Source organism: Podarcis pityusensis (genome assembly GCF_964106645.2).
Source record: "Podarcis pityusensis genome assembly, chromosome: 2".
In the NCBI taxonomy this organism is placed as follows: domain Eukaryota; kingdom Metazoa; phylum Chordata; class Lepidosauria; order Squamata; family Lacertidae; genus Podarcis; species Podarcis pityusensis.
The window spans coordinates 87,961,898-87,987,736 of record NC_138029.1 but is presented as its reverse complement, the minus strand read 5'-3'; the positions used below and the strand labels follow the sequence as shown (position 1 = coordinate 87,987,736).

At 41.0% G+C, this 25,839-nt stretch overlaps 1 protein-coding gene and 1 long non-coding RNA gene across 5 annotated transcripts in view; one reads left to right on the top strand and one right to left on the bottom strand.

Annotated features, from left to right (window-relative positions):
- LOC308472230 (uncharacterized protein) overlaps positions 1-25,839 on the bottom strand; it is an 84,638-nt gene that overhangs the window by 8,275 nt on the left and 50,524 nt on the right. For all 4 annotated transcript variants that reach the window (XM_080996883.1, XM_080996886.1, XM_080996884.1 and 1 more), the window contains 12 exons: positions 25,496-25,601; positions 23,411-23,616; positions 22,518-22,606; positions 21,256-21,330; positions 20,862-20,994; positions 18,295-18,449; positions 16,745-17,039; positions 14,731-14,798; positions 12,556-12,657; positions 11,403-11,463; positions 6,218-6,249; positions 5,326-5,348 (listed from right to left, as the gene is read on the bottom strand). In XM_080996883.1, the coding sequence (XP_080853009.1) occupies positions 5,326-5,348; positions 6,218-6,249; positions 11,403-11,463; positions 12,556-12,657; positions 14,731-14,798; positions 16,745-17,039; positions 18,295-18,449; positions 20,862-20,994; positions 21,256-21,330; positions 22,518-22,606; positions 23,411-23,616; positions 25,496-25,601 (1,345 nt within the window). The remainder of the gene's footprint in view (positions 1-5,325; positions 5,349-6,217; positions 6,250-11,402; positions 11,464-12,555; positions 12,658-14,730; positions 14,799-16,744; positions 17,040-18,294; positions 18,450-20,861; positions 20,995-21,255; positions 21,331-22,517; positions 22,607-23,410; positions 23,617-25,495; positions 25,602-25,839) is intronic.
- On the top strand, positions 6-3,698 carry LOC308472267. The gene is made up of 3 exons (XR_013983390.1): positions 6-2,091; positions 2,212-2,479; positions 3,298-3,698. It is a non-coding gene; the product is annotated as an uncharacterized lncRNA (long non-coding RNA).

Genomic DNA, 25,839 nt, shown 5'->3' with positions numbered 1-25,839 from the left:
AAAGATTTATAAATCAAATTTAAGTCATGTTTTAATGCATTGATGTTTTATGTAAGAACAAACTAACATCATGTGGAAATTGATTTATGAAGCAATTGTTTATTAAGCAAAATTGATTGAATATAATATGTAGGAGTACCTTTTCTTAGTTCCATCTGGTTCGACAGCTATGGCCATGCCTGGACAGAGGTAGCCTGACCATTGTAGTCTGTGTGTTTGTAACCTTGAGACTGGATTACTGCAATTTGCTTTATGTGGGGCTGCCCTTGGGCCTGGTTCAGAAGATTCAACTGGTACAGAATGCAGCTGCTAAAGTGGCGGGGTTGGGGTGTGACAGGGCTGGCAACATGTCTTAGCAATGGTGTCACATCTGCACTGGCTGGCTGCCCATTTACAGCCAAGTCAGGTTCAAGGTCCTTGAAAAACTTGGGTCCTGAGTAGTTTACAGACTGCCTAAACCCTTATAGCTGTCAGAAGCTCTGGGGGTGGGCACTGCATAGCCCCTGAACTGAGACAAATCTCTCCGGGCATCTTCCTTGTGGAGCACAGCCCAGGACAATCATAACTCCTCCATCCCGGTGTGCAGCAGTGACACATATCTGAAAATATGTGCACACTCATACAGCAGAGTAAAACTGGAAGCTGAGGCGATGAGGTGTGACATCTAAGTTATATTTATTAAGCAATATATACAGGACAAAGCAATCATGGTGTCCTCTCACATCTTCTCCGAGAGAGAGAGAGAGAGAGAAAACACAAAAGTACAATACAACGGAAGAGATAGGACTGGCTTCCGTTCTCACACTTTCCAAGCATGGAATGTAAATACAGACATGTGATGTAATAATCACACATCCAGCAATGGGAGAGAATGAAAATGCTGACATCCTTCCCCTTTTCATGGTAACCGTTGCTGCATTACCTAACACAATCAAACATACAGTCGTTATGTATATAACAGACTCCTGAAGTGCTTTCCCCATCTGTGGGATCACTTCCAAAACTTGCATCAACATATATCTCAAGACCTCAGACCACATCCAGCAACGGGAGAGTATGAAAATGCTGACAATAGCCATCATAGATACCAAGTATACTACGCATCTTCTTGATCCTATTTTAAACTTTATATTTTCTAAAGCATCATTTTCTCGGTTGTAAGTTTGTGCCCTGCTGACCAGATGATGCAATCACCATCTTCAGGCTCTGAGGAAAAGCTCCGAGCCACATCACCCTCTTCTCAGCTTTGCAGAAGCTGAAGAATGCAAAACCAGACAATGAGCACAGGTAGCATTTTCCCTCTAGAAGGTGGGGCTTACAGCAGAAGTGGTGTCTGCCTCACAGTTGGCTCTATGTTGACTAAGGAGGGAAGGACACTCATACCCACAAGCATAGCCCAGTCTCTGGGAGCTATCCAAGGTCCTAACCTGTTTAACCTGAACTTGAAAGTTCTGTCATTATCCCCACCTAACTATTCTTGCTGTGACTCTACCAGATGTGGCAAGGACCTATGACTGAGCCTACTATGATAACCACTAACATGATGCTAACTGCTAAGCTTCCCCTGAAATAAGACTTGCAGTCTTGAAAAACAGGATAGAAAGCAGGGGACAGGATCCATGCAGAACATCAATAACCAAAATGCAGAGCACTTAATAGGTTTGGATTTGTGTACCGTAATTGTATTCAGAAGTAATAATAAAACATTTAATTTTTACAAAAATTTAAAAACAAGTGCCTTGGTGCTTGTCAGTTACACTGGCTAAGGAATTGATTGTAAAGCTTCCTTTTCACAAATAAAATGGCTGGAGTTTTCTTTAATGACTGGTTTGGGACCAGGTTATCTACCAGCTCACCTTACCCCATAGGTGCCCACTCGACCACTTCAATCGGCAGAATCTGCACTACTCACCAGCACTACATAATACCTGTATTGCATTTGTAAGAACTTGAACGTTAAGTGTGGCAGTACCTACACTTTGGAAGTTACTGTCTATTGATATCCAGCAGGCACCTTCACTGCAAAAATTTTCTGCATCTGCTAAAACATTCTTGTTTCAACAAGCCTACCCAGATGCATGGAAAGTTGAGGCAATTTTAATCTGTTTTAATATTTTGTCTTTGTATGTTTTAAACTATGGTTGTAATTTTTTCTTGATTTTTTTTTTTTAATCTTGTTGTAAACGGCTTTAATTTTCTTTCTTTTTTTAGAATCAAGTGGTGTATACATTTCATGAAATAAATAAACAAGGAAGCTGAAAATTCGGGGAAGAGATATGGAGAAACCCTAGAGGCAGCCATGTCTCGACAGCTCTGCCTCTCACCCTGTGGCCATGGCTATAACCCTAGCAGCAACAAATTCCAGTGCCCATTCTCCTTGGTATAGAGCCATGGCAGGTTTTTCCATTTAAGGGAGGAACATTTAAACTTTTGCAGATTATGCAATCTCTTTTATTTAAGCCCTGAACCGTGACCTAAGGTAAGTGTTATAATATAGATACGTGTCTATACACAAAGCCATTTTGCTTTTCATAGCTACCAGCTAAATTCATTCTTTATAGTCAGTCTTCAACCCAATTATCACAATGAGTTCTTTCTGAGTCACGCAGTTTACTACTTACAGGCATGAAATCCTAACTGAATCTATGCATCTCAATTAAAAAATTGTAAAAGCAAAGATTGTAAATGTCTGTCATAAATAATAGTTGGTGCCCATGCAATGATCACTCTGTTGCATGAGGAAATAAAAATAGATGAGGCATAAATTCCCACATCATACTGATATTCACAGCTGGCCACGAATTAGACTTCTAGAAATCTGTGTATTAGAGTTCACAGCACTCCATTATACATTTTTAAGTAGACGAAAAAGGAATGATAGCTTTAACTCTGCAAGTGTGTGTGTGTGTGTGTGTGTGTGTGTGTGTGTGTGTTACTCACTCATGGAAAGAACTGATTCTGATCCTACCCCTACACACCCCAAATACTTTCTTTTCTTTATAATATTTTATCTAGAAAATGTAGATCAGGAGAAGCTGCGAAATACACTTTGCATTTTGAACCTGTGTTCTAAGATACATATTGTCACATGCATGCCTGAACTTGAGAGTCCCAAATCCTTTTTTCCCCTATGAACTTTTAACTACAGCTTTGTCACTGGACAGGCTTCAAATTAAAAACAAAAACAAAAAACATCACGGTCACATTTATTTTTTGTACCTTGGAATATTTAGTAAAGTTTAAATGGCTTCTGTATTTTGGATACATTATGTTATAGATTTTTCTACTTTATTTTAGATGGTTCTTGGAGCACCCTGTTCACCTGAGCTGAACCACAAGGACCGAGAATGTGGTTCTATATAGTAAATGGTGGGATTCAAACAGAATCATTATTCACATCCTCATCCTACCCTGAACTTTAGAAGCAGTTTCAAAAGCTCACAGGATGAAAGCAAGGGCTACAGCAGTTGAGAAATGACCACAGAAAGCACCACTGCATGCATGATTAAAAGAATTCTCTGGATGTTTGTAGCAGAAATGCAAACCCCCAGGCCCTTATCATTCATTGTGCAAGCAAACTAGTTTGAAATTCACTGAAGGAACAAAAAAGAAGAGAATAGCTTCAAGCAAATGATGAAAAATATATCCAGCTTTCCTCCACAATAGTTGTTGATTCATCAAACAAAATTTAAATAGCAGCGCTGGCTTCTGATTGTTTTTACAATACTTTTTCAGCATGTACAATTCTCTGTAAAACACTCTATCTATCTATCATCTATCTATAATGTATGATATATACAGTATATCTGGTTATAATTAGAGGAGAGGAATATTTCTAACATCTGGCTCAGGTTATGCTCTATAGCATAAGCTGCTCTAATTACATTTTTCCCCTCTAACATTTATAAATATTTTAAATCCTAAAGAAATATTTTACTCTGGCTACACATCACCCAAAGAAATAAGGACCACATATGTGTTGGCTCACCTGTTTCAACTTCCATTACCTGGTGGTGGACAGCCCATGTTTCTCCATCAACCACCCCCAAGGAAAGATTTGTTGTTTCACAGGGAGATGGGGAGCTCCATCGGTAGTTAATGCCTTGACAGCCTTATCTCTCAGCTTTAAGCTCTCTTTCCTTAGTGCATGCCCATCCTGGGCTGGGCTTAGTGACCTGTAACTCAAAGCTACCTGGGCACAAAAGGCCACAAAAATGGTCTCTATATTCCATTCTTCATCCCTCATCCTGCAACCAACTCCAGAAGCCACCAGCACTACAGGAGACCACTGAGAGTAACTTCTGCTGTGATAGTGTGCTTAGTACAGGATAAACATTCTGATTAAGTGTTTAATTTTCATCCTGATCATGCCTACTCTCTGTTTCTCTCCCTTGCTCCATTTTCTATACTCCTTTTAAATAAGCTGCTCAGTTAGATTTCTGGGTTGTGCTGGTTTACGGGCACACTCTAGGGGTGGTGGTCCTCACACCAATGTTACTTGGACCATGGGGTATGTAACCAGTGGTTAAAATACCTCAAAGAGATGGAAGGATTTTTTAAAAGAGAGAGAGTGGGACCTAGAGGGGAGACTGGCTGAGACTGCCAAACAGAAATCTTGGCATTCACCCGGCTGCCCCAAGTATACCACCCAATGCAGTTGTAATTATTCACCCCTTGCCTTGGGGGTGTTAGGATATTTCCTTTCCACCTTAAAGGGAACAGGCTTTGTGAGTCACAGAATCTGCATATTTCCTGTTTCGCAGGATGTTTCTGTTGTGCTTTTGTTTTCACTCTCTGTGTCTGGAGACACTGAAGCAGGCAGTCATGTTTTTCTTTGTTCTGATCAACGCTGAATAAAACTTGTAAATAATGCTCTCCTGAGTGCGACTTTCGCTGTGCATTATCTGCTGACAGAGCGTGCATTGAGTTCTGGAATGTGGCAGGCTATTTCTGGAGCTCATGTCGCTAATTGCTGATACTGCATGTCTACGGGAGATCGATGGATCGTCCGGCAGCCGGCTTGGGGGCCATGATGGACTTTGTCTCCCTGGCAGTATCCCAACAGGGGGGACGTGGCCAGTGGGTGGTGGCAAGTGGAAAGGGAGAAACAGGATGGGTTACCTGTTGCTAGTGAGCTACACTACTGGTTGATTGCTGTAGCAGATGAAATACACAGTGTTGCTGCCCGCCACAAGGCATGAGCAAACCACCTTGAGCACAGCGATGTAGAAAGGAAGTATACAAATAATAATGAAATGAGAAACAAAATCTTGTTCCTTACATGTGAAAAAATACATGTTTTAATCATACTTTCATCACACATACCTTTTGTCAGCAAGTACCAAACCCTAAAACAGACAAAAACAAGACATAAAACAGAGGTTGTAAATTTTAAAATAATGATCCAACAGCTGTTTACTTAAGTAGAAAATGTAGACGTCCATTACTTCTACTGAAGCCCTTCAAGACCCAGGCTAAGTTGGTGCACTCCTTAGGAAAGATTATGGAAATTCTCCCATTGCCCCATTTAGATGCACACCATCACTAAAAATTCCCAACAATTTCTAATATAACTAAAAGTAAACATGTCTGTGAAACTTTACGTAACCACATGGAACCATCCATGCACAACTGAGAGGCTTGTGGAATCCAAACATTGGCAGTATGTGTTGAAGCAAAGGTGGGCCTGTTCCAGAAGCTCTGCAAACCCTATCTTGGTAGTCAGGATAAGCCTGAAACTAATTTGTAGTTGCAGCAACAATGAGCTCCACTGTGTTTATGCTCTTGCTGTGATACATGATAATTGCCTTGCTTTGATGTTATGCTTATCTGTGGGCCCTGGGATCTTGGCTCAGAGAAGGGAGCTAGCTATAAGCCTTGGATAGTTGCCACCTATCCCCTTATAGGCCAGGTGGGTTGATGGGAGGTTCTGAGTAAACTGATGTATGATGCTTTGTGTATAAAGGATGTATACACATTTGCCTGGGTGCGGACAATTTGGTTCTTGATGGGAGGCAAGACTACCAATGATGAAACTATCAAAACAAGAGCAAGTGTATGGTATAAGTGGAAGAGAGACCTTTTCAGTTTTGCTGTTTCAAGTAGTTTTCAAAATTCCAAAGCATAACAGTAATATTCAAAGCATAACATCCTGGTAATAAATTTTAAAACATACAATCAATCCCAGTATTCTGAATACAAATACAGTATGCCATACCTCAGTCCCAAGGGCAGGGAATTGTTTTTGTCCTGGTACAAAGAGAGAGAGAAAATCAGGAACCAAATCAAGCATATGTGGTTCATCTTTAGCCATTAATTAATATTACCTAAATATCCTGTTCTGGAATAGGATGAGGCAAGCAGTCTAATTTTTCTTGCCTGTTATACACAAATGAAACCCTCTTTCCATATGAAAGTAGGGCTTTTCACTGCTGCTGAAGGTCAGAAAACAAACAGGGACCAGTCTGCTAGGCTGGGTTCAGACATTCCTATATAAATCATACTTTAAACAACCATGGCTTAGCATTGTGTGTGAACCAAGCCTTGTTAATGGTGTGGCTTGGAAATGTTATGAATGCACTCATGAATACTTTATGTTGCATTTAATAGTCTAATGGAATGGCACTTTCCCCCCAACATCCAGAGGATCAGCTGAGAGGAATTTAACTCATAAGACACTCCTACTGGCAAAGGAGAGGAAGCAACCTTAGCTGGTAAAAGAGGTTCACCTACGAGTCACATGCTGACAGCACTATATATAAGCTCATTCCAGAAAGAAAAAACATTTAATGAGTTTGATTAAAGCCATTGTCTTTACTCAACTTTACTCAACTGATGAGATCAACAGTTCATATTGTATAGTATTGTAATTATTATTATATTATATTATATTATATTATATTATATTATATTATATTATATTATTATACAGCCATTCTACTTTCATATCATATCAAGCACAAAGAACAAAACATTCTCCGCGGTGCTTCCTTCAATTACAGAGTTTCAGAACATTTGATACTGTGAAAACATTAGCCTGTCAGAATGCTACACAAATTTTCAACCTTGAGAAAATACTTGAGATAGCAATTATAATTTTTAAAATAGTATAGGAATTAAAAACCTTAGCTTAGTTTCTTTTGCCCTTCATTTGCTTTGCCTGAGTATGATGTTGTCAAACTGGTGGAGGGAAACCCTTTTTTTATAATGAGCTTTACGTTACATCACAATAGCAGGAGCAGCATCACTGGGTGGAGGGCAGTGTACTGTGATGGAAAAGTCCATAGAGACAAAATTTGGACCAACAGCCACCTGTAACCTGGACCCCAAGATTGCTTTCAGAGGAAGCAGCCATCCCATGTAAACAGTTTTAATTGTTTTTAACCTTAGAGGGCATGGCATGTGAATTTCAAGCCAATGACTAATCTTTTCTTTTTGCTAAAGTTATCCTTGTTATCTTCAATGAGAGCACTGGGAGGTGTTTGCCATTTGTCAACAAACTTTTCTCACCAAACAATCACTCTCTGTTTAATGGTGCACCTGTGCCTTTGAAGTATTAAACTCTTCTGGCCAGACTTTTAATCCTATAAGGAATCTAAGATGGTGAATTTTGGACCCACTCTTAACATATGGAGAGAATTCTAATTTCAAAAGAAACAACGGTCAGTACCCATACAATGGTGGGAATTTTGGTAAAATCATAGACAGGCTTGCAGTGTTGAACTTGGCCCTGATGGGTGCTGATTGGACAGTGATCCAAAGAAAAACTCCTGCCCTCCCTGTTGCCCCTTTTCAAAAGAGACATTTTTTCTGCTTAAGGAAGTATCAGAGCTATTCCATCCAGGATAAGTAGTTAACCATTTTAATATTTTGGATTTCAGCTTAGTGGCTGCTTAAGAATGTAGGGCCAGCTTTGCTGATACTAATAACCATGGAAGCTAGAGTCTATGCTTTTTCTGTTTTTCTCATTCTGATTCCCTCACTGAGATGGTGGAGGAAGACTCATTGAGGATCCAACCCAATTAAAACATGATGACTCAAAGGCATTCTCCAGTGGATCCAAGAATTCCTAGACAAGAGCCACAGTTCTTCTCCCTGGAGGAACCAGGAGAATTTTTTTACCCTTGCCTGTTCTTTCTCTCATTCTTTCTGCTGCCTTTGACTAGATTAACATAGAGAAGTTGTGCCTGAAACTATGAATAATAAATATTGATAGGTATTTGCTTACTTAATTAGAAAGCCTTTATATGGCTAAAACTTCAAGGTCTTAGGGACAGCACTCAAGAGACAGCACTAACTACAAAAGGGATTAAGTACAGTCATCTCTTACCTGCTTTTGTATTTAATCCATATGTACATGATTATATAAAAAGGTAAAGGTACCCCTGCCCGTACGGGCCAGTCTTGACAGACTCTAGGGTTGTGCGCCCATCTCACTCAAGAGGCCGGGGGCCAGCGCTGTCCGGAGACACTTCCGGCTCATGTGGCCAGCGTCACAAGCTGCATCTGGCGAGCCAGCACAGCACACAGAAACGCCGTTTACCTTCCCGCTAGTAAGCGGTCCCTATTTATCTACTACCCAGGGGTGCTTTCGAACTGCTAGGTTGGCAGGCGCTGGGACCGAGCAACAGGAGCGCACCCCGCCGCGGGGATCGAACCGCCAACCTTTCAATCGGCAAGCCCTAGGCGCTGAGGCTTTTACCCACAGCGCCACCCGCGTCCCACATGATTATATACCCCTGAGCATTTTTGGGTATTGGCCCTCTGCACAAATTAAATAAATATACTCTTTAATTTAATTTACCCTGCTCCAGAGTAAAACTCCTACCCAAGTTGTCATAAGTGGCAGAGATTTGTAAATCTGTAGCAAGTGCTGATGGAAATTCCACAGAATCCTTTTCAAGGCAGGAATCCTATACACTAGCTGTCTTCCGTAACTTGGTGCCCTCCAGATATTTTGGATTCCAACTCCCATCAGCCCCAGGCAGCATGGCTAATGGTCATGGATGATGGGGCTGTAGTCCCAAATACCCAAATCTGCTATACACACATATCTGGGAGTTAGTTCTACTGAACTCAATATATCTTACTTCTGATTAGACATGCTTAGGATTTCACTGCATGACTGCCAGCAGCCTTGATTAGAGAAGAGGTGATATTCACGCCCGTGAAGTTCCACGTTCTTACTATCATGATCAATGTATCACTATAAGCTTCTAAAAATTGATGAAAACATAGTTCTGGGGAAATGCTTCTGTGAGCCATGGAGCAACAAACCCAAAAACTGTTCAGGTTGCATCAATGGCTACAAGCACATGCAACTGCTCTCTCTGAAAATATAAATGTGAGCAGTTATCTGGTTCTGCCTTTAGCACTACTTGGAACAGAACCAAATTAACTGCTGACAAAGGCTTTCATGCCACCACTAGGTACCAATAATGGTGCACACACACACACACACCATTGTTTGGAAAAACAGAATGTCTCCTCCATTCCATTTTTAAAAATATTACAAAAAATACTGTATAGCAATCTATATATACACCATCTTTTCTCTTGATGGCTTACAGATAAAATAAGAAGAGTCTTTTCTGACCCCACGTCAACTATTTCTAATATCCAGACCAGGCATAGGCAAACTCGGCCCTCCAGATGTTTTGGGACTACAACTCCCATCATCCTTGACCACTGGTCCTGTTAGCTAGGTAGGGATGATGGGAGCTGTAGTCCCAAAACATCTGGAGGGCTGAGTTTGCCTATGCCTGATCCAGACTGATGAAAGATGTGGATGAAATTGCAGCCCACTCACTTCAATTCATCATTAACTTTTTAGTTGGTTCTAATGGTAGTTGGAGGTTCTACTGTCACTTTTTATTATTTTTTAATGGAACAACATGGCTACCTGCCATTTTTTTAATACTACATATCCTTCATATATCTCCTTCTTAGCATTTTGAAACATTAGATTACATACCACTGTGAATTTAAGTACAGTGTTGAGGTTTTATGAACAGAATTACTCATGAATTCATACAGCTATGTAAGTGCTAAACTTGGCCTTCAGTAAATTTAGGATCATGGTGCTTACTATTAAAGAAAATAGAGAGTATTTATTTGTGTGGCTTTTAGCCACAATTCACCAGGCATATCACTATGCTTCGCTTTGGCAAGAGGATGACCATGACATTCTACAGCAGGAGGTACCAAACTGTGGTCCCTGGACCACCCATGGTCTGTGAGCTTCATCCAGATGGACCATGGCATGTCTTGCATTAAATAGGCATATTGTTTTTTAGTTGTATTTTTATTGCTTCTTTTCTTTCTTATATTGTTTTAGAGTTTGAATTTTACGAAATGCAAATTGCAATACAATAAAATAAAATAAAATAAAAGAAATGAAAGAAGCAATAAGACTATAGTTTAAAATCATACAGCATCTAGCACAATGCATTGCAGTTGGTGTGACAAGTCAGAAAAGTCATTAAGTGATCTGCTAAGACCCTCAGCAATTTTCAAGCAGTCCATGGAGGAAATGGTTTGGGAACCAATGCTCTACAGTGTTCAACAAGTAACTGCATCCACAAATTTCACATTTCCCAAACAGTGTAGCCTATACTCCATCTTCTGGTTATTTATGGTAACTGTACAGAGTAAGGCTTTTTCCTAGGGACTTAAGTGATCACCAATTGTTGCAACTGGTAGAATAACCAACAAAAGGAAGGCAATTGTAATTTTAATAAGATGGTGGTATCTCCCCCACTATTGCCATGTTAGGACTGTTCAGTTAGATTGGATCCAACCCACTGAATCTGAAATGGAAATGTATGGGGCAGAGGCAAAGAACTAGTTTATACAAGATTGCCAACAGAATACAGTATTCCCATAAACTCAACAGATAATTGCAATTTTTAAAAAACAAAAGGCATTAAAAAGTTTAGAAATAGACCTCCGGGTATAGGGCGGTATATAAATTAAATAAATAAATAAAATATCAATTAAATACAGTCTTCATTCATCTCTAAAGATTAAAAGTACTATGGAACAAAACAAAACAAAACAAAACAAAAAGCGGTACTTTGGAATGGATTCAACTAACCCTTTTGTACTAGCAGAAGCCAGTAGAGGACTCCAGTTAGTGCAATGGGGCTTTCCCCTCCTCTCCTTCTCCTGCATGCCCCATATCTCCCCCAAGTTCACTCTGGGGGTTGAGACAATGCCCAGAAAAGCACACCGGGTGGGGAGAAGGGGGGGGGGTGTTGGAAAAAATGCTTGTGCTGACAGAACAATCAAATTAGTATGATGGTGAATTCCAACTTATGTTTTTAAAACAATGTCTTCCCCAAATGTACTGTGAAATATTACTTCTTCATTTTTATTCCTGCCTTCCCTACATGTGATCTTACCAAGAGAAATAGCTGATTGGGCACATGAGGCGTATGTGTGGTCTCTAGATCTCATAGCATTCTAGAGGGCAAAAGAGAAGGAAAGTCATTTTTCCGCACCAAGCATTCTGCAGGACAAGCCATACAGACAATCATGGGTGCACCATGGTTGAGATGCTGGAAGAAGCTTATTCTTGGGCATTCCCACCCTCCCACTCCCTCCCTCCCTTCCATGGTTTGCTTTCATTTTGACACTAATGACATTAAATTATAACCAGGACTTGCAAATCCACTTTGCTAAGAAAGAGAATTGTGGTTCCATTGCACTTGTAACTCTAGTAGTTTGAAGAAAAGCATGGGAATGGTCACTTACAGTCCACCTTTGTCAAGCAGTGGTGTTGCTACTCCTGTGGCCAGAGGCTTGGATGCAATGTGAAGGGTCATTTGAAGTTTGCAAGCATGCCCATAACTATCCCAGGTGCACAGTGAGAAGTACCAACACCACTGAAATTAAGTTCTTGGCTTACATTTTCCCTTCCTTACTTCACCCAACGCTGAACCAACCATGCCCCATGTTCTAGCAGCAAGCTGCCTGATGCAGAAGTGCTGCATTTGGGGGCATACTCATTTCTTGAAGAAAATTAGCTAGCTCTCATTTTTGCTGAAGCTTTCTTCATTCCCCAATAATATGGACCTTATTATTTATTTTTAAAAAATAATTATAATGCCCTGTGTTCAAATGTACAATTTAAAAGGCAGGATGAAAAAAAAGTGGGGAGGTATGGAAAGAGAAATAAAAAGAAGCCAATTTGGGTTCCAATGCTTTCTCCTTGTGCAATGACCAAGGAGACAATTCCAAAGGAGGAAGATCAAATAGCAGCTTATCCCAATCAACTCAATGGAGTGGATGCACTGCCTCACCTGTGTGTCTGCTGCAGCCAGGTGGAACGGCTGCCAGTATCCAAGGAAGAAATTAATATGTAAAAGGTATCTTAGTATACCCAAGCCATATTATTAGAAGTGTTCTCTTTGGGAGGGGTGAAAAAAGTGCCTCTCATGCAAAGTTACTATGTAAATGACAACAAACTTTCACCTCCACCCCAACAACCAGCAATTGAGTTAAAATTATAAATATCCAGATAATGTTTTCGTTTGTTAGAACAACAAAAAGTACCTTTGCAAGCAAACTATTTTTTGCATGTTTGGGTGTCCGCATCATTTTGAGACTCAACCTTTCTATTTTCAGGAGCTTCTTGGGCACGAGCTTCTTGGGTTCCTAAGCACACAGATTTTGAAAAATTACGCAGCGTATTTCATAACTTCACATAATTCGAATACTTAATCTTATAGGAAACATGATATAACTAGTTGTCCCAGTTAGAAACCCCATATATCGGTGGTGGCCAAACTTGGCTCTCCAGCTGTTTTTGAACTACAACTCCCATCATCCCTAGCTGACAGGACCAGTGGTCAGGGATGATGGGAACTGTTGTCCCAAAACAGCTGGAGGGCCGAGTTTGGTCACCACTGCCTTATATTCAAACACTGCAAATGTAGTGTGCTGCTTCTTTCTGTTAAGCATCTCACCTTACCCCGATCTAATGAAGCTCTTCCATGGCAACAGCAACACTATCACAACCAGCACCTGGGAAATGAGCCCCACCAGCAGAAAGCAGCACAGTCCCACCTTGAGGTAAACATTGATGGGACACACCTTGTATCCTCAGGGCAGGAACACAGCCCTGCCACAGAGATGCGGCTATGGCCACAGAGGACAGTGTGCCACTGTAGATGGCAGCATTCATGAGTCTTGCACCAATGCCAACTTTAGGGCCAAAACCAATGCTTTAGAAGTCATCTGATACAGGCATAGAAGAGATGCTAATGCTGGAAGTGGATGCAATGTTCAACTGGCATGCCTGAACAATTGGGCCACATCTCTCTCTACCCAGGATTGAGCTGGATAGCTCAAAATATACCTCAGAGACCTTCACTGTTTCCTTAACTTCAGTCGTCTCCAAAGGCAACTTCCATGTGTCAAACTAAGAACGGACATGAAAAACCAAAATCATACTGATTGCATGTTACAATCATGTGGTGGATACAATGTTCGTTAGATCGCAGTTCAGTGCACAATGAAGTGAGTGGGGAGGGGGAAATCTGTCTTCTCGTTGTGCATCGCACAGTGACCCATCCTTCCATATCATCGAAACTACCATTTCATTGCATAAAGGTAAAGGTAAAGGGACCGCTGACCATTAGGTCCAGTCACGGACGACTCTGGAGTTGCAGCGCTCATCTCGCTTTATTGGCCTAGGAAGCAGGCGTACAGCTTCTGGGTCATGTAGCCAGCATGACTAAGCCACTTCTGGCAAACCAGAGCAGCGTACGGAAACGCCATTTACCTTCCCGCCAGAGTGGTACCTATTTATCTACTTGCACTTAGGTGTGCTTTCGAACTGCTAGGTTGGTAGGAGCAGGGACCGAGAAACAGGAACTCACCCCGTCACGGGGATTTGAACCGCTGACCTTCTGATCGGCAAGCCCTAGGCTCTGTGGTTTAACCCACAATGCCACCCATGTCCCGTGCATAGTAAGCTCTAATTTAAGTTTTACCCCATGCTGTGGTTGTGTTACCGAGCTTAAGAATGATACAGCAGAGAAAGAAAGAAAAAAAACTTTTAACATTTTGGAGATTACAGTAAAGTGGGCAAGTAAAAAATTAAGACAACTGTAATTTTCAATCAACCTCTGCTGTGAAGTACCAAAATCTCAATAAATTGGTGTTGCTGTATCTTTTAAGAATCACCTCCTGGTTGTTCTGTCTAGGAGAGAACGTGAAAGGAGAGTCTGAAGCTAGCAAAGAGCTGTAGGCTGCTTTTGTTTTAAGTCAGGCATAGGCAAACTCGGCCCTCCAGATGTTTTGGGACTACAACTCCCATCATCCCTACCTAGCTAACAGGACCAGTGGTCAGGGACGATGGGAGTTGTAGTCCCAAAACATCTGGAGGGCTGAGTTTGCCTATGCCTGTTTTACGTGTTTGTCTTGTTCTTGTTTTATACTTTTGATCTCCAGAGAAAGATAGCTGAGTACTCATGCTACATTTGGTGTGAAACCTATACTTCACATCAACCCTGGGATATTTATGTAATAAGTTAGTAAGATAGCCTTTAGAAAGCACACACCCAAAATGATCCCTGTAAATTAGTGATATAGTTTGGCCAATATTAAGTATATTTATGTTTACTGTTTTCAACTGGAGTTAGTTATGATCAATGCTTCTGTTTAAATCAATGGAATTTAAACATTATTAACATGAAAGAAAATATTAAACAGGATGATTAATACCTTTACATGCTTGAATAGTCTGTCTTTGCCCAAATATCTTTCTTTGGTTGTTCCATAAATTAAAGAATCTACAAAAAATGATGAAAAAGCCTCTCAGTTTTATGAGTCTTCACACCAGTTACATGAAAATAAAGGGTTGGATCTAAAGGTGCCCTTCTGAATGCAGAAGGCATTTTCTTGTGGAACTGCTGTTTCTATACCTCACACCAGAGCTCTGAAATGAGAAGCATTCCTTCAACCTTGGATTAACACCTGGCAGAGATAGGCAAGGTTCAATTCTTCAGATGCTTTCTTTCTCCTTTTTGTGCATCCAAGTCAAGGTAGAGGATGCCAGAGGGGGAACATATGACCCTATTTTATGCTATGACAAGTTTAGAGAACTGTCTTCTACTTGCCTTGATTCTCTGAAGATGTTTGGTCTTTTTGCATGGAGGACACACACTCATTGAGGCAGAGGAAAGAAGCCACTTGGACAAAGGGCAGTCTGAGATCCTTGGATGGGAACTGTGGATTTTCTCAAGTTTATGTCTTGGTCTATCAATACAGCAATTTTTGCTTTGTTCTCTTCTTCTTGTGTTTTTAAGGGGGTGAATGAGGCATGGAACAAATACATAAGGAACTGGCTGCCTCTGATGGAAGGGCTCATGGAACCACTAAGTCTTTGGCTCATTGTATGAACTCTGGGAGGTCTCTCACCAGAGAAGTTCAAAGAGAGCTTGGGCTCGTGTTAAATTGAGTACTTATTCCCTGGCTTCCTCCGGCACCTGGCCTTGTTCCAGTTTACTGGACTTGCAGTGCTTCAACTTCTGCTGGGACTCTTCAAAAGGCTGGTCATGCTACAGTCCTCTCTACCTGCCCTATATGAAGGGGAGGGAGTTGGGATGCTTCTGGGTGAGCTACAGATGGTGCCACTGATCCAGAACGGTCTATCATGGGTGCTTTCTGGGGTAGTTGTTGGTGCTGAGGAAGAGGATGCAGTGCCATTGCACTACCTGGTAAAGGGCTCTTCTTGATGCAGGTGAAGTGAGGGAAGGTTCCTAAACCCATTTGTTGGTTTGTGGTCCCTTATTTCAAGTCTGTGCTCAATGCATTGGGAGATGGGTTGAGAATGGGAAGGAGGCAGAGGTGGAGAAAAATAGGCTGTAAGGCTATAAGGCTGCAAGGCTGTAAGATTTTTTTAAAGTTTAGGCCTGAAGAAGGAAAACAGTCAGTCTCTTGAAAGTTCCAGCAGGAACCAAGCATTCTGCGTGCGAGGCAGGGTTGATCTGGAACAAAAGGCTAGCCTTACCTCTGGAGAGGCACCTGAAGAACTGGATGCTGTCTACAGTGGTACCTTGGGTTAAGACATTAATTTGTTCCAGAGGTCCTTTCTTAACCTGAAACGGTTCTTGACCTGAGCCGTGCTTTCGCTAATGGGCATCCTGCTGCCACTGCGCCACTGGCACGCGATTTCCGTTCTTAACCTGGGACAAAGTTCTTAACCTGGAGCAACTACTTCCTGGTTAGCGAAGTTTGTAACCCGAAGCGTCTGTAACCCGAAGCATCTGTAACCTGAGGTGCCACTGTATATGTATTAGAGGGGACATATTATCCTCTGTTGAAGGAATGCCCTCCAATGCCCTTTTCTTATAGAAAAGAATGAAACTAAAACAAAATATGTGCTTAAACTCTTGTGTCAGTAATTAGACTTGCATTCCCCCCCCCCCGGGGCTATAATAGAAGGCTTCTTTCAAGTCCAATTGCAGTGGGGCTGGTAGGGGAGGATTTCAATGTACAGGAGTATGTATCTCTGCTGGAGAGATAAGGCTAATCTCCCCCCCCCCCCAGCTGCAACTGGCCTGAAATTGCCCCTCTGTTGAAACTAGGTTTGAACAAAGCCTCCTTTTCTAGCCAAGCCAAGGCATCTTTCAAGCCTAATTGTGAGACTGAGGCATTGGGAGGGGGGGCGTGGTCAAGAACAGGGAAGGGAAACTCAGATGAAAGCAAATAGTGGAAGTAGATAATCTTGGAATACCTATGTGTGGAATTGAATCTAAGCACTCTAGGGTCCTTTTTTTCTTCAAATTTTGGATAGTCTCTTGCTTTGATTCTGGAGCTCCTGAATCTTCTGGAACTCCTGCAGCTCCTGAATCTTCTAGAGTTTCTGCAGCTCCTGAATCTTCTAGAGTTTCTGCAGCTCCTGAATCTTCTGCAGCTCCTGAATCTTCTGCAGCTTCTGGGACTGTTTCTTCTTTTATCGAATGCAGCTCTTTACTTATAATCTCCTGTACTGGCTCCACAATGGGTAACTCACTCTCTGCTGAAGCAACCTTAACAAGCAATAAAGTAGCATTAGTTTTCAGGAAAAAGAAGAAGAAGAAGAAGATTCAGTTCCAACACCCTTAAAAACACACGCAATTTCTGAGATCTCCAAAGGTCTAGCAACATAAAATCTGGAAATCCTATAACTGTAATGTAGACCCCAGCTAAATTGAAAATTGTGGAAACGTTCCATGTTTTATAAGTCCAGACAGCTAAGAAGGAAAGGGTGAGAGAGCAAAAGGAGATGTTTTCCTCTCAAGAATATTAGCTTACAAGTGAAGCAGAATAGCTAATTGCTGATTCTGGACTTATGGGACCTGGTGAAGTTGATCACTTTGCAGTCAAAGTCATAGGAAGCTGCCATTTAATAGACATGTGCCAAAGAAGGCAATCCTTAAGCCCCTCTTGTGAGCATAGAGTGCTCTGCAAGAGTGTTCTTGGCTATCTGGCCTTATAAATAATTTTCCCTGTGGCTTTTTGCCCTTGATGGGAAAAGCTTGTCCACATATGGTATAAAGTAGTCGTAACATTTCTGTTTTGGCCATCTGCCTACAAATTCAGGGAATCAATACATACGAGGTCACCGCTATTAAAATTAAGTAGTAGAGCAAATGTTCTGAAGTGTTTATTTATTTACTTACTTACTTACTTAGAATTCTTCTATCCTGCTTTATAGCCCAAACTAGGTTGCCATAGCAGCTTACAAAAGACTCCCAAAATAAAGCCACACTCAAAATCTAGCACAGGATCATAAATTACAAGGTGCACATATGGAATCGGGGTTATTAAGGCAGAAATTTCTTGCCCTTGATCTTCCCTGGTGTCATACCAGACAGAAGTTCCCACTGAGGTCCTCTGAGCCAAGGAAGTCGGGCTGTAAACTCAGCCCATAATGAAAGCAGTCTTCTGATGTTTCGAAGAGACACCTGCTCTTTTTGCAACTCTAGGAGTACTGGGGAATAGTGCTCTCTTAGCCACAGATGAGAGGTTGTGGTGTCCCTTGACCCTGTGTCTCTTAAAAGGGTCTTAGTCTATCTGAGTCATGTATCACATGAGATATGGAGTATTGCTGTACGCTTCAGTTCAAAATTATATAGTAAGCCAATGATATAATAAACTTGGCTCCAATGAAATGTTTAAAAGGGGATGCATGCCCAGGATATTAAGACAAAGAAACCTATAGCTTCTGTTTTTCTAATCTCCGAATGAAGCTTGCTACTCTAGCAGTATAGTTAAGTTAGCCACAAAGGAGGTAATACAAACCTGCTCCTTAGGTTGTGTTTCTGTCTTGGGCTCTTCACAGATTACAGATGAACATGGAGAAACTCCAAAGAAAGGTATTTCTAAATGAGTTTGTGCTGGAAATTTTGGCCCAGGCACATACTTCTTATCATCTGTCACAACCATTCTTTCGGACACTGAGGAAAGAAAACAGTGAGAACTTCAATCAGATCCTTTGCTTCTGCTCCTTGTAATCGTACATGAAGAGTCAATGAAACTTTTGACTAGGGAGATAGACTTTACTAGACCAAAGTGAGATAGCACGCTCCTTAAGCAAAGTAAATATTCAGCCAACAGTTTTACATTCATTTGGTCCTTCTTTCATACTCCCCACTTCTGGTTTGACCTATCTTTAATTACTAGCCCATTTCTTAGCCAATACTCATTCCTGGACATGCAGTGTGTAGCCCAGAACATTTCTCTCACATTTACAAGGGGAAATCTATGTCATTAAAACACTGAAAATAGAATTGAGTGATGTGTGACTATATACTTTTAACTTCACTTTATTGCAAACATTCCGTTCCTAAATGCAATTACCTGAAAATTTATTACAGTGAGAGTAACCTCCAAGTATGCTGGTCTGGTGGAGATGTGCTTTTACCTTTTGTGCTTGACTTAGGCCCCAAATGTCTGAAAGACTATCTCCATCCCTACCAACCTTCTCTAGAGTTACAATATGCAGAGAACAGTTACAGATAGGTAGCCGTGTTGGTCTGCCATAGTCAAAATAAAAAAAAATTCTTCCAGTAGCACCTTTAAGACCAACTAAGTTAGTTCTTGGTATGAGCTTTTGTGTGCAAGCACACTTCTTCAGATACACTGAATATATATATATATATATATATATATATATATATATATATATGATTGAACACAATCATATGTGTGTATCTGAAGAAGTGTGCTTGCACACGAAAGCTCATACCAAGAACTAACTTAGTTGGTCTTAAAGGTGCTACTGGAAGAATTTTTTTTATTTTGAATATGCAGAGAAGTCTTGCTCAGTAGTTCCACCTCCCTCAGAAGTGTGGGGAATTGTAGCTGGGAGTGGGCTTTCTTTGTGGCAGCCCTTAAGCTGCGGAACTCCCTCCCCACAGAATTGCATCAACCCCTTTCGTTATATAATTTTCACTACATGCTGAAGTCATACCTCTTTACCTTGATCTTTGATAGTTCAGGCATTTTGTTTTCTGTGACTCACCTCCCTTGCTGAATTTTTTTTTCTCTGTTCCATTTTGGAATAGTCTTGTGCGTTTTAAAACTGCAGTGATTTTTATCTGTTTTAAAATGGTACTTGCTATTTGTTGTAACCTGCACTGCTGTGGACTTGCAATGAAGAACAATGAGACTGTGACATGCTGTACAGGGGCTCCCTCCTCTTGGGTATCTAACTTTGAAAGATTTATTTCTGCAAAACCTCAGGGTTGCCCCCAACTTACAGATGCCTCTTTTGTATTTGTGGGTGGCCCTGCTTTGCTTCTAAGTAAAACAACAGGGGAGCCCCCCACCTTGCTATTAAAAGGAGTAATTTGCTAGATATTGCATAGTAGTTTTTCACTGTTCAGCACCAAAAGAAATGTGATAGAGTAGGTATTTCCAACCTTTCCAGATCCAGGACCCTTTTAAAATCCAAACATGCATGTGGGGACCCATTTCTTAATCTTATACCACATATTTGCAAGGTAGCAGTGCTCCTGCTATGACCCACCTCAAATCAGGCTGTGACCCACTTTGGGTCCTGACCTTCCAGTCGAAGACTAGTGTGATAGAGCCCATGCTTCGCTCAGCTGTGCTTTTGACTGTGAACAGAATAACATGCCCTAACAGGGTGGTGTTGTGGTCTAAACCACAGAGCCTAGGGCTTGCCGATTGGAAGGTCGGCAGCTCGAATCCCAGCAATGGGACAAGCTCCCGTTGCTCGGTCCCAGCTCCTGCCAACCTAGCAGTTCAAAAGCATGCCAAAAAGTAGATAAATAGGTACTCCAGAGGGAAGGTAAACGGCGTTTCCGTGCGCTGCTCTGGTATTGGTGTTCTGTTGCGCCGGAAGTAGCTTAGTCATGTTGGCCACATGACCCGGAAAAACTGTCTGTGGACAAACGCCGGCTCCCTTGGCCAGTAAAGTGAGCTGAGCACTGCAACCCCAGACTTGTCTGTGACTGGACTTAACTGTCAGGGGTCCTTTACCTTTTTTTTAAGCAGACAGCCTATCAATTCATCAGCTCACACCGTTACTCAGTTACGGTTAGAAGCACTGCAGATGTAACCAAGGGAACAAAAGGGGAATGGAAGCGAAATGGAAATGGGGCCATGGAATGGATGGGAGCAATCAAGATGCAAGGTAGAAAAGGGCAAAACCAGTTCCCAGCTTCTCTCAGTCACAAAGGACTTCTAGTGTTGTGTGCTGAAGCAAGCTGATAAGGAACAGGCTCTGCCATGCCAGGGAAAAACATTGTTGCATTGCTTTGGGATAGGTTTCCAGGATGGAGGGGAGAGCAAACCCAAAGAATGCCCCCCACCCCCGATTATATTTATATTTAAACCATTACTTTCAGCTTTATCACGTTCTTCTAAGTCGGGAGTTCCAGGTTGGAGCAGGAAATCAAATATATTCAGAGAAACATCTGAGGAACAGGGAGAGCAGTAGATTGCTGAGGGAGCCACTGGTAATCTCCAGACTGGCTAATAGGGAAGAGAAAAATACAAATGCATGTAATCTGCTTACTATTTTTTTAAAATAAAATTGTTTATAATTGAACATCTAAAATTACTTCACCTCTTTACACCTAATTATATGCCTTTTAATGGATTAATTCATTATTTGCCAATTAAATTTAAGCAGCTGTTGATATAACTTAAAACTTGATATAGGTGTCTTTTTGTGATACTGAAGGATCTGTGTCATAACTGTGTAAAATATGCTTCATTACACTATAACCCAACCTTTCCTTTCTTCTTTGGTAAAACCAACAAGTCTGATGTGAAGTCTTCAGTGAAGGTATATCCCTTGTAAGGTACCTAGAGAAATAGTAAAGATATTCATGGTATGATAAAAGTCTATTTTTTATAATATTGCTATTAGTGAACAGGAATATGTGTTACAGATGTTCAGTGTGTTCAAGTCATAGTTCAATCACATATATATATATATATATATATATATATATATATATATATATATATTCAGAAGTCTCATTGAGTTAAATTATGGACTCAGCTACACAGCTGCAAATAAAATGTTTTAAATGTGTTGTAAAGTGCAATATAGGGACGCGGGTGGTGCTGTGGGTAAAACCTCAGTGCGTAGGACTTGCCGATCGCATGGTCGGCGGTTCGAATCCCCGCGGCGGGGTGAGCTCCCGTCTTTCGGTCCCAGCTCCTGCCCACCTAGCAGTTCGAAAGCACCCCTAAGTGCAAGTAGATAAATAGGTACCGCTTTATAGCGGGAAGGTAAACAGCATTTCCGTGTGCTGCGCTGGTGCAGGCTCACTAGAACAGCTTCGTCACGCTGGCCACGTGACCTGGAAGTGTCTGCGGATAGCGCTGGCCCCCGGCCTCTTAAGTGAGATGAGCGCACAACCCTAGAGTCGGACACGACTGGCCCGTACGGGCAGGGGTACCTTTACCTTTACCTTTAAAGTGCAATATACAAATGTGACACAAGATGGAAACAGTGAGCTATGCAAAATTCAATGCATTTTTCAAAACATTTTTTAAAAGCATTTTCACAGTGGTTTTTATATGTGTGTAGATTCCACCTAGGTTTACTACCAAGTATGTGGGTATCATATTTTAGCCTTAAAGACTTAAGAGGGTGATACTATGAAAAGTATTTATTGTAAGTTTGTGAAATCTGATCCAATACAGAAATAGATCTGCCCCAAAATAAAACAGCTCCTAAAAAAAAACTACTATAAATTAAATCTAGAAACATTACGTAATGTTGAATTTATTTAAATAAGCTGTGGCAATCTAGTCTTCAACATAAGATACATATTTTGTTAATGACAGATTCCAAATCTAACTTTTAAAACAGATATTAGTTTTGCAGTTATTGCAATGCACTGCATCTAACAGCGGGTGGCAGACTTTGCACCTGATTTTAGATGCAATTCAGTTTAGTGAATCCTGTCTCCAAGAGCGCAGTATTTAGACAACCTCTGTTTCTTCATGTTGCTAAAAATGCTGTGTCAGTTACAACATACCAGATATGATGCCATCTCAACCGGCTTCGAGACGTAAGTTTTCCCTCTTTCTAGCTCTTCCGGAGGTTGACTTTCAAAAATATAGGATTCTGGGGAAGAGATCATGATAGCAGCATTTATATTGAAGCATTCACGTTGTAACATGAAACCGTAATGATAAACCACTCTTATTTTATTTACAATTTTTACTTAGCATTATACCCCTGAAAACAATAAAAAGAAATATGAGTTGTTTTTTACATGCATATTGGTTATCAATAACTAATTTTCTGTTCTTCACTCAAATGAACAGGAAAACACTCCCAAATAAGATACCACAATGAGCCAGGGCAGGCATAACACAATTTCCCTGAAAACCATGGTTTCCTGAGTCTGGTTCCCAATTTGCCAAGTACACTTCCTCTTCCGGAATGGATCCTTTTTCTCTTTAATAATAGGTTCGAACTCAAAATTGTTGAGCAAACTCCCACGTTACAAAACACGATTTCGATTGATTTGCCCAAGACAATTCAGGACAAAGTGCCGCCTTTCAGAAATTCCATGACATATGTTATGTCCGTACTTACCATGACTGACACAGACCAAGAGTTCAAACCCTATTTCAAAACATGGTTATGACAGAAACTTTGGTTTCTGTTAATACCGGTTACTGTTGGTGTACGTATGAATACTAAATGCTGGTTAGCGGTAAGTTTGCTAATTGCATCATGCCAAATTATCCTATACACCAACTAGCAGAAAAGGCTGCAATCCTATAAACACTTACACAGGAATAGCCCACAGTGAATACAGTAGGACTTGTTTCTGAGTAAAAATGGATGGGATCAGATTGCCTGAGTATGAAATATTATTTAAAAATGAAGAAATTATGTTAATGTAATCATAGAGGTTACCTGTTGCTGAGATGCTAGAGGCATCAATATCTGCATTCAATAAGCCCAGTGTCTTACTGTGAGACAAGACGTAAATATCGTTTTTGAAAGCCAGTAAAATATCACCAGAACTATTCAGGAAACAGGCTGTGCTTAAAGTGTTATCAAGAGTGATATCTGCCACCAGATTCTTCTGTGTATCCCATAGCTTTATCGTGGAATCTGAACTAGAAAATAAAGGGAACATCATGGGAAATAGTCTTAAGACAGACTATAACTCACTCTTATGCAGAAGCTTACTTTCAAGACCCACACAGTACTAAAGCAAACTGGAATTAAATCATACACATTTCATGCGAACTTCAGTTTAGCACTGAATATACCAGGTTCCTGATTACAGGATGAAGGTTTTTTCTAAAATCATGTGTTTTTATTGTTTGTATTAAATGAATGAAATCCTACGTTTGAGAAATAAAACAAAATTATAAAAGACACACAAGCTTGTATCCAACAGTGTTGCTCAGCTGATGGTAAGACTTCCATGAGCAGAATGGGAAGTAATTTTAAGTCACCCCCCTCTACCCTGCAGCCCCCCATGTCTCCTTAAATCTTCTCCAGAGGGGGTAAGAAACTCTGGAGAACAGATTTAGAAGGGACATGGGAGGCTGAAGGAAAATTGTTGTCCTCCCCACGTTATTCATTTGCTGCTTAAATTCCTATTAAAAAATGTTTTCATATACTTTGGCAACAATCTTTGATTTCAGTGGGCTAAAAGCACCCCTCCCCAACTAATTCTACCTGTTAGCACCATATCCTCTCTATTTCTAGATATAATACCCCTCCCTCTTAGCTTGTTGCTGGAGAGGCACTTTGAAGCTCCTACGATCAGCTAGACACCAGCTAATTCTAGGTGCTTGAAAAGAGCCCTCCACAGGTGTCAATCAGCTGATTGCCAGTGCTTCAAAATGCAGTCCCCAAAATTAACTGGTATTGGGAACTCCCTAGTATAGTTAAGGGGTCAGGTAGAAGTGGTTTAGATTCAAAGATCTTCCACCAGTGCTGTGACTCCATTCCATTCCCCCTGGAGAGAGAAAATGCTCCATTTTCTTTTTTCTTAGAGGTTGCAATTTGAATTGCTGAAGGAGGTGCTTTGAATCCAAATATCTTTCTCTGCAGAGGCAGGGCGGGGGTGGGTAGGAGAGGAAATTACCTGCTCTTGTTATGGCAGTAGGTGATTGGCTGGTGAACATTATCAACCACCTGACAAGGTTGACCCACAGGGGCTGGGGTAAATGAAGATCTGGCCTGCCAGCTAAATCTAATTCCCCACACCTCTAATATGAGATGCTTCAAGAAACACAAGCAGGTCGTTCAGATTTGGTTTTCGGCATGAGAGATTGGATTCTACACACTCAGTTTAAAACCCAAATAGATATTAACTGTATTGCTATTCTGCAGCTACTGCCCACACCAGTGGGTGGGGCTTAATGGAATGTGTCTGGGCTGTATTATTTTGTCCCTCCCCTAAATCACTCCCCCCACCCACCCACCCTCTGCAATCTTCTTCCATGCACACAGGCATCTCTCTATCTCCAGGTGCACATTTAATAAATAAATAAAAATTCACTAGATGTCTGCAAGTTATCATATTTCACAATGGGCAAAATGGAGACTTGTACTCTTTTTGAGGCAGGGAATAATATTTATTTCCACTTAGTGTCCCCCCCCCCCAATACTAAGGTCATTAACAAGAGTGATACCCCACCTGATAAACAACAACAAAAACAAAGCAGCAACAACAAACAAACCGCAGCAGCAACAAAATACTGAAATTATTATAAAGCATGCCTGAAGCCATCTCCCTCCTACCTAGTACTTATCTTCTTAGGGTAGAGATTTATTTTTTAAAAAAAATTACAGTATTAAAAAGAAAAGGTTAAAATAATGCTGGTGTCAGCAGTGGTGGGCGCTGGCATTTCCCCCACTATGCTGGATGCTCATCTGGGGCATGCAGGCATAATATAGATTTATGGATTTTATAGCACATGTACCATCCTGTCTTCCTTTTCCCATGTTACAAAAGGTAACATCAAACTATTCACCTACCCGCAACTTAAAAAGAGAGAATAATTCTTGCAGGAATCCACTGCCAGTACAGGGCCATTGTGGTACTTGTCCGAAAAAGCATCTTTTTCTTCTTCTTCATTCTTCCCTTAAAGAAAAGGAATACTCTGATATAATTTGTGAATTTGAGGATCTGATTTCAGATTCTGAATGCACCCTTGTCAAGAAATGATAATATCATGTGCCAGAACAGTGGTGGGTTTAAGGTCTGCAGGGCTCTGTGAGCAGCCTTGGTGTGTGTGGGGGTATTCATTCCCCTTACCCTCTCCCAAACAATGTGGGCACCATCAGGAAAAGGTTATAATGAGGATGTGTCTGCCCTGGGT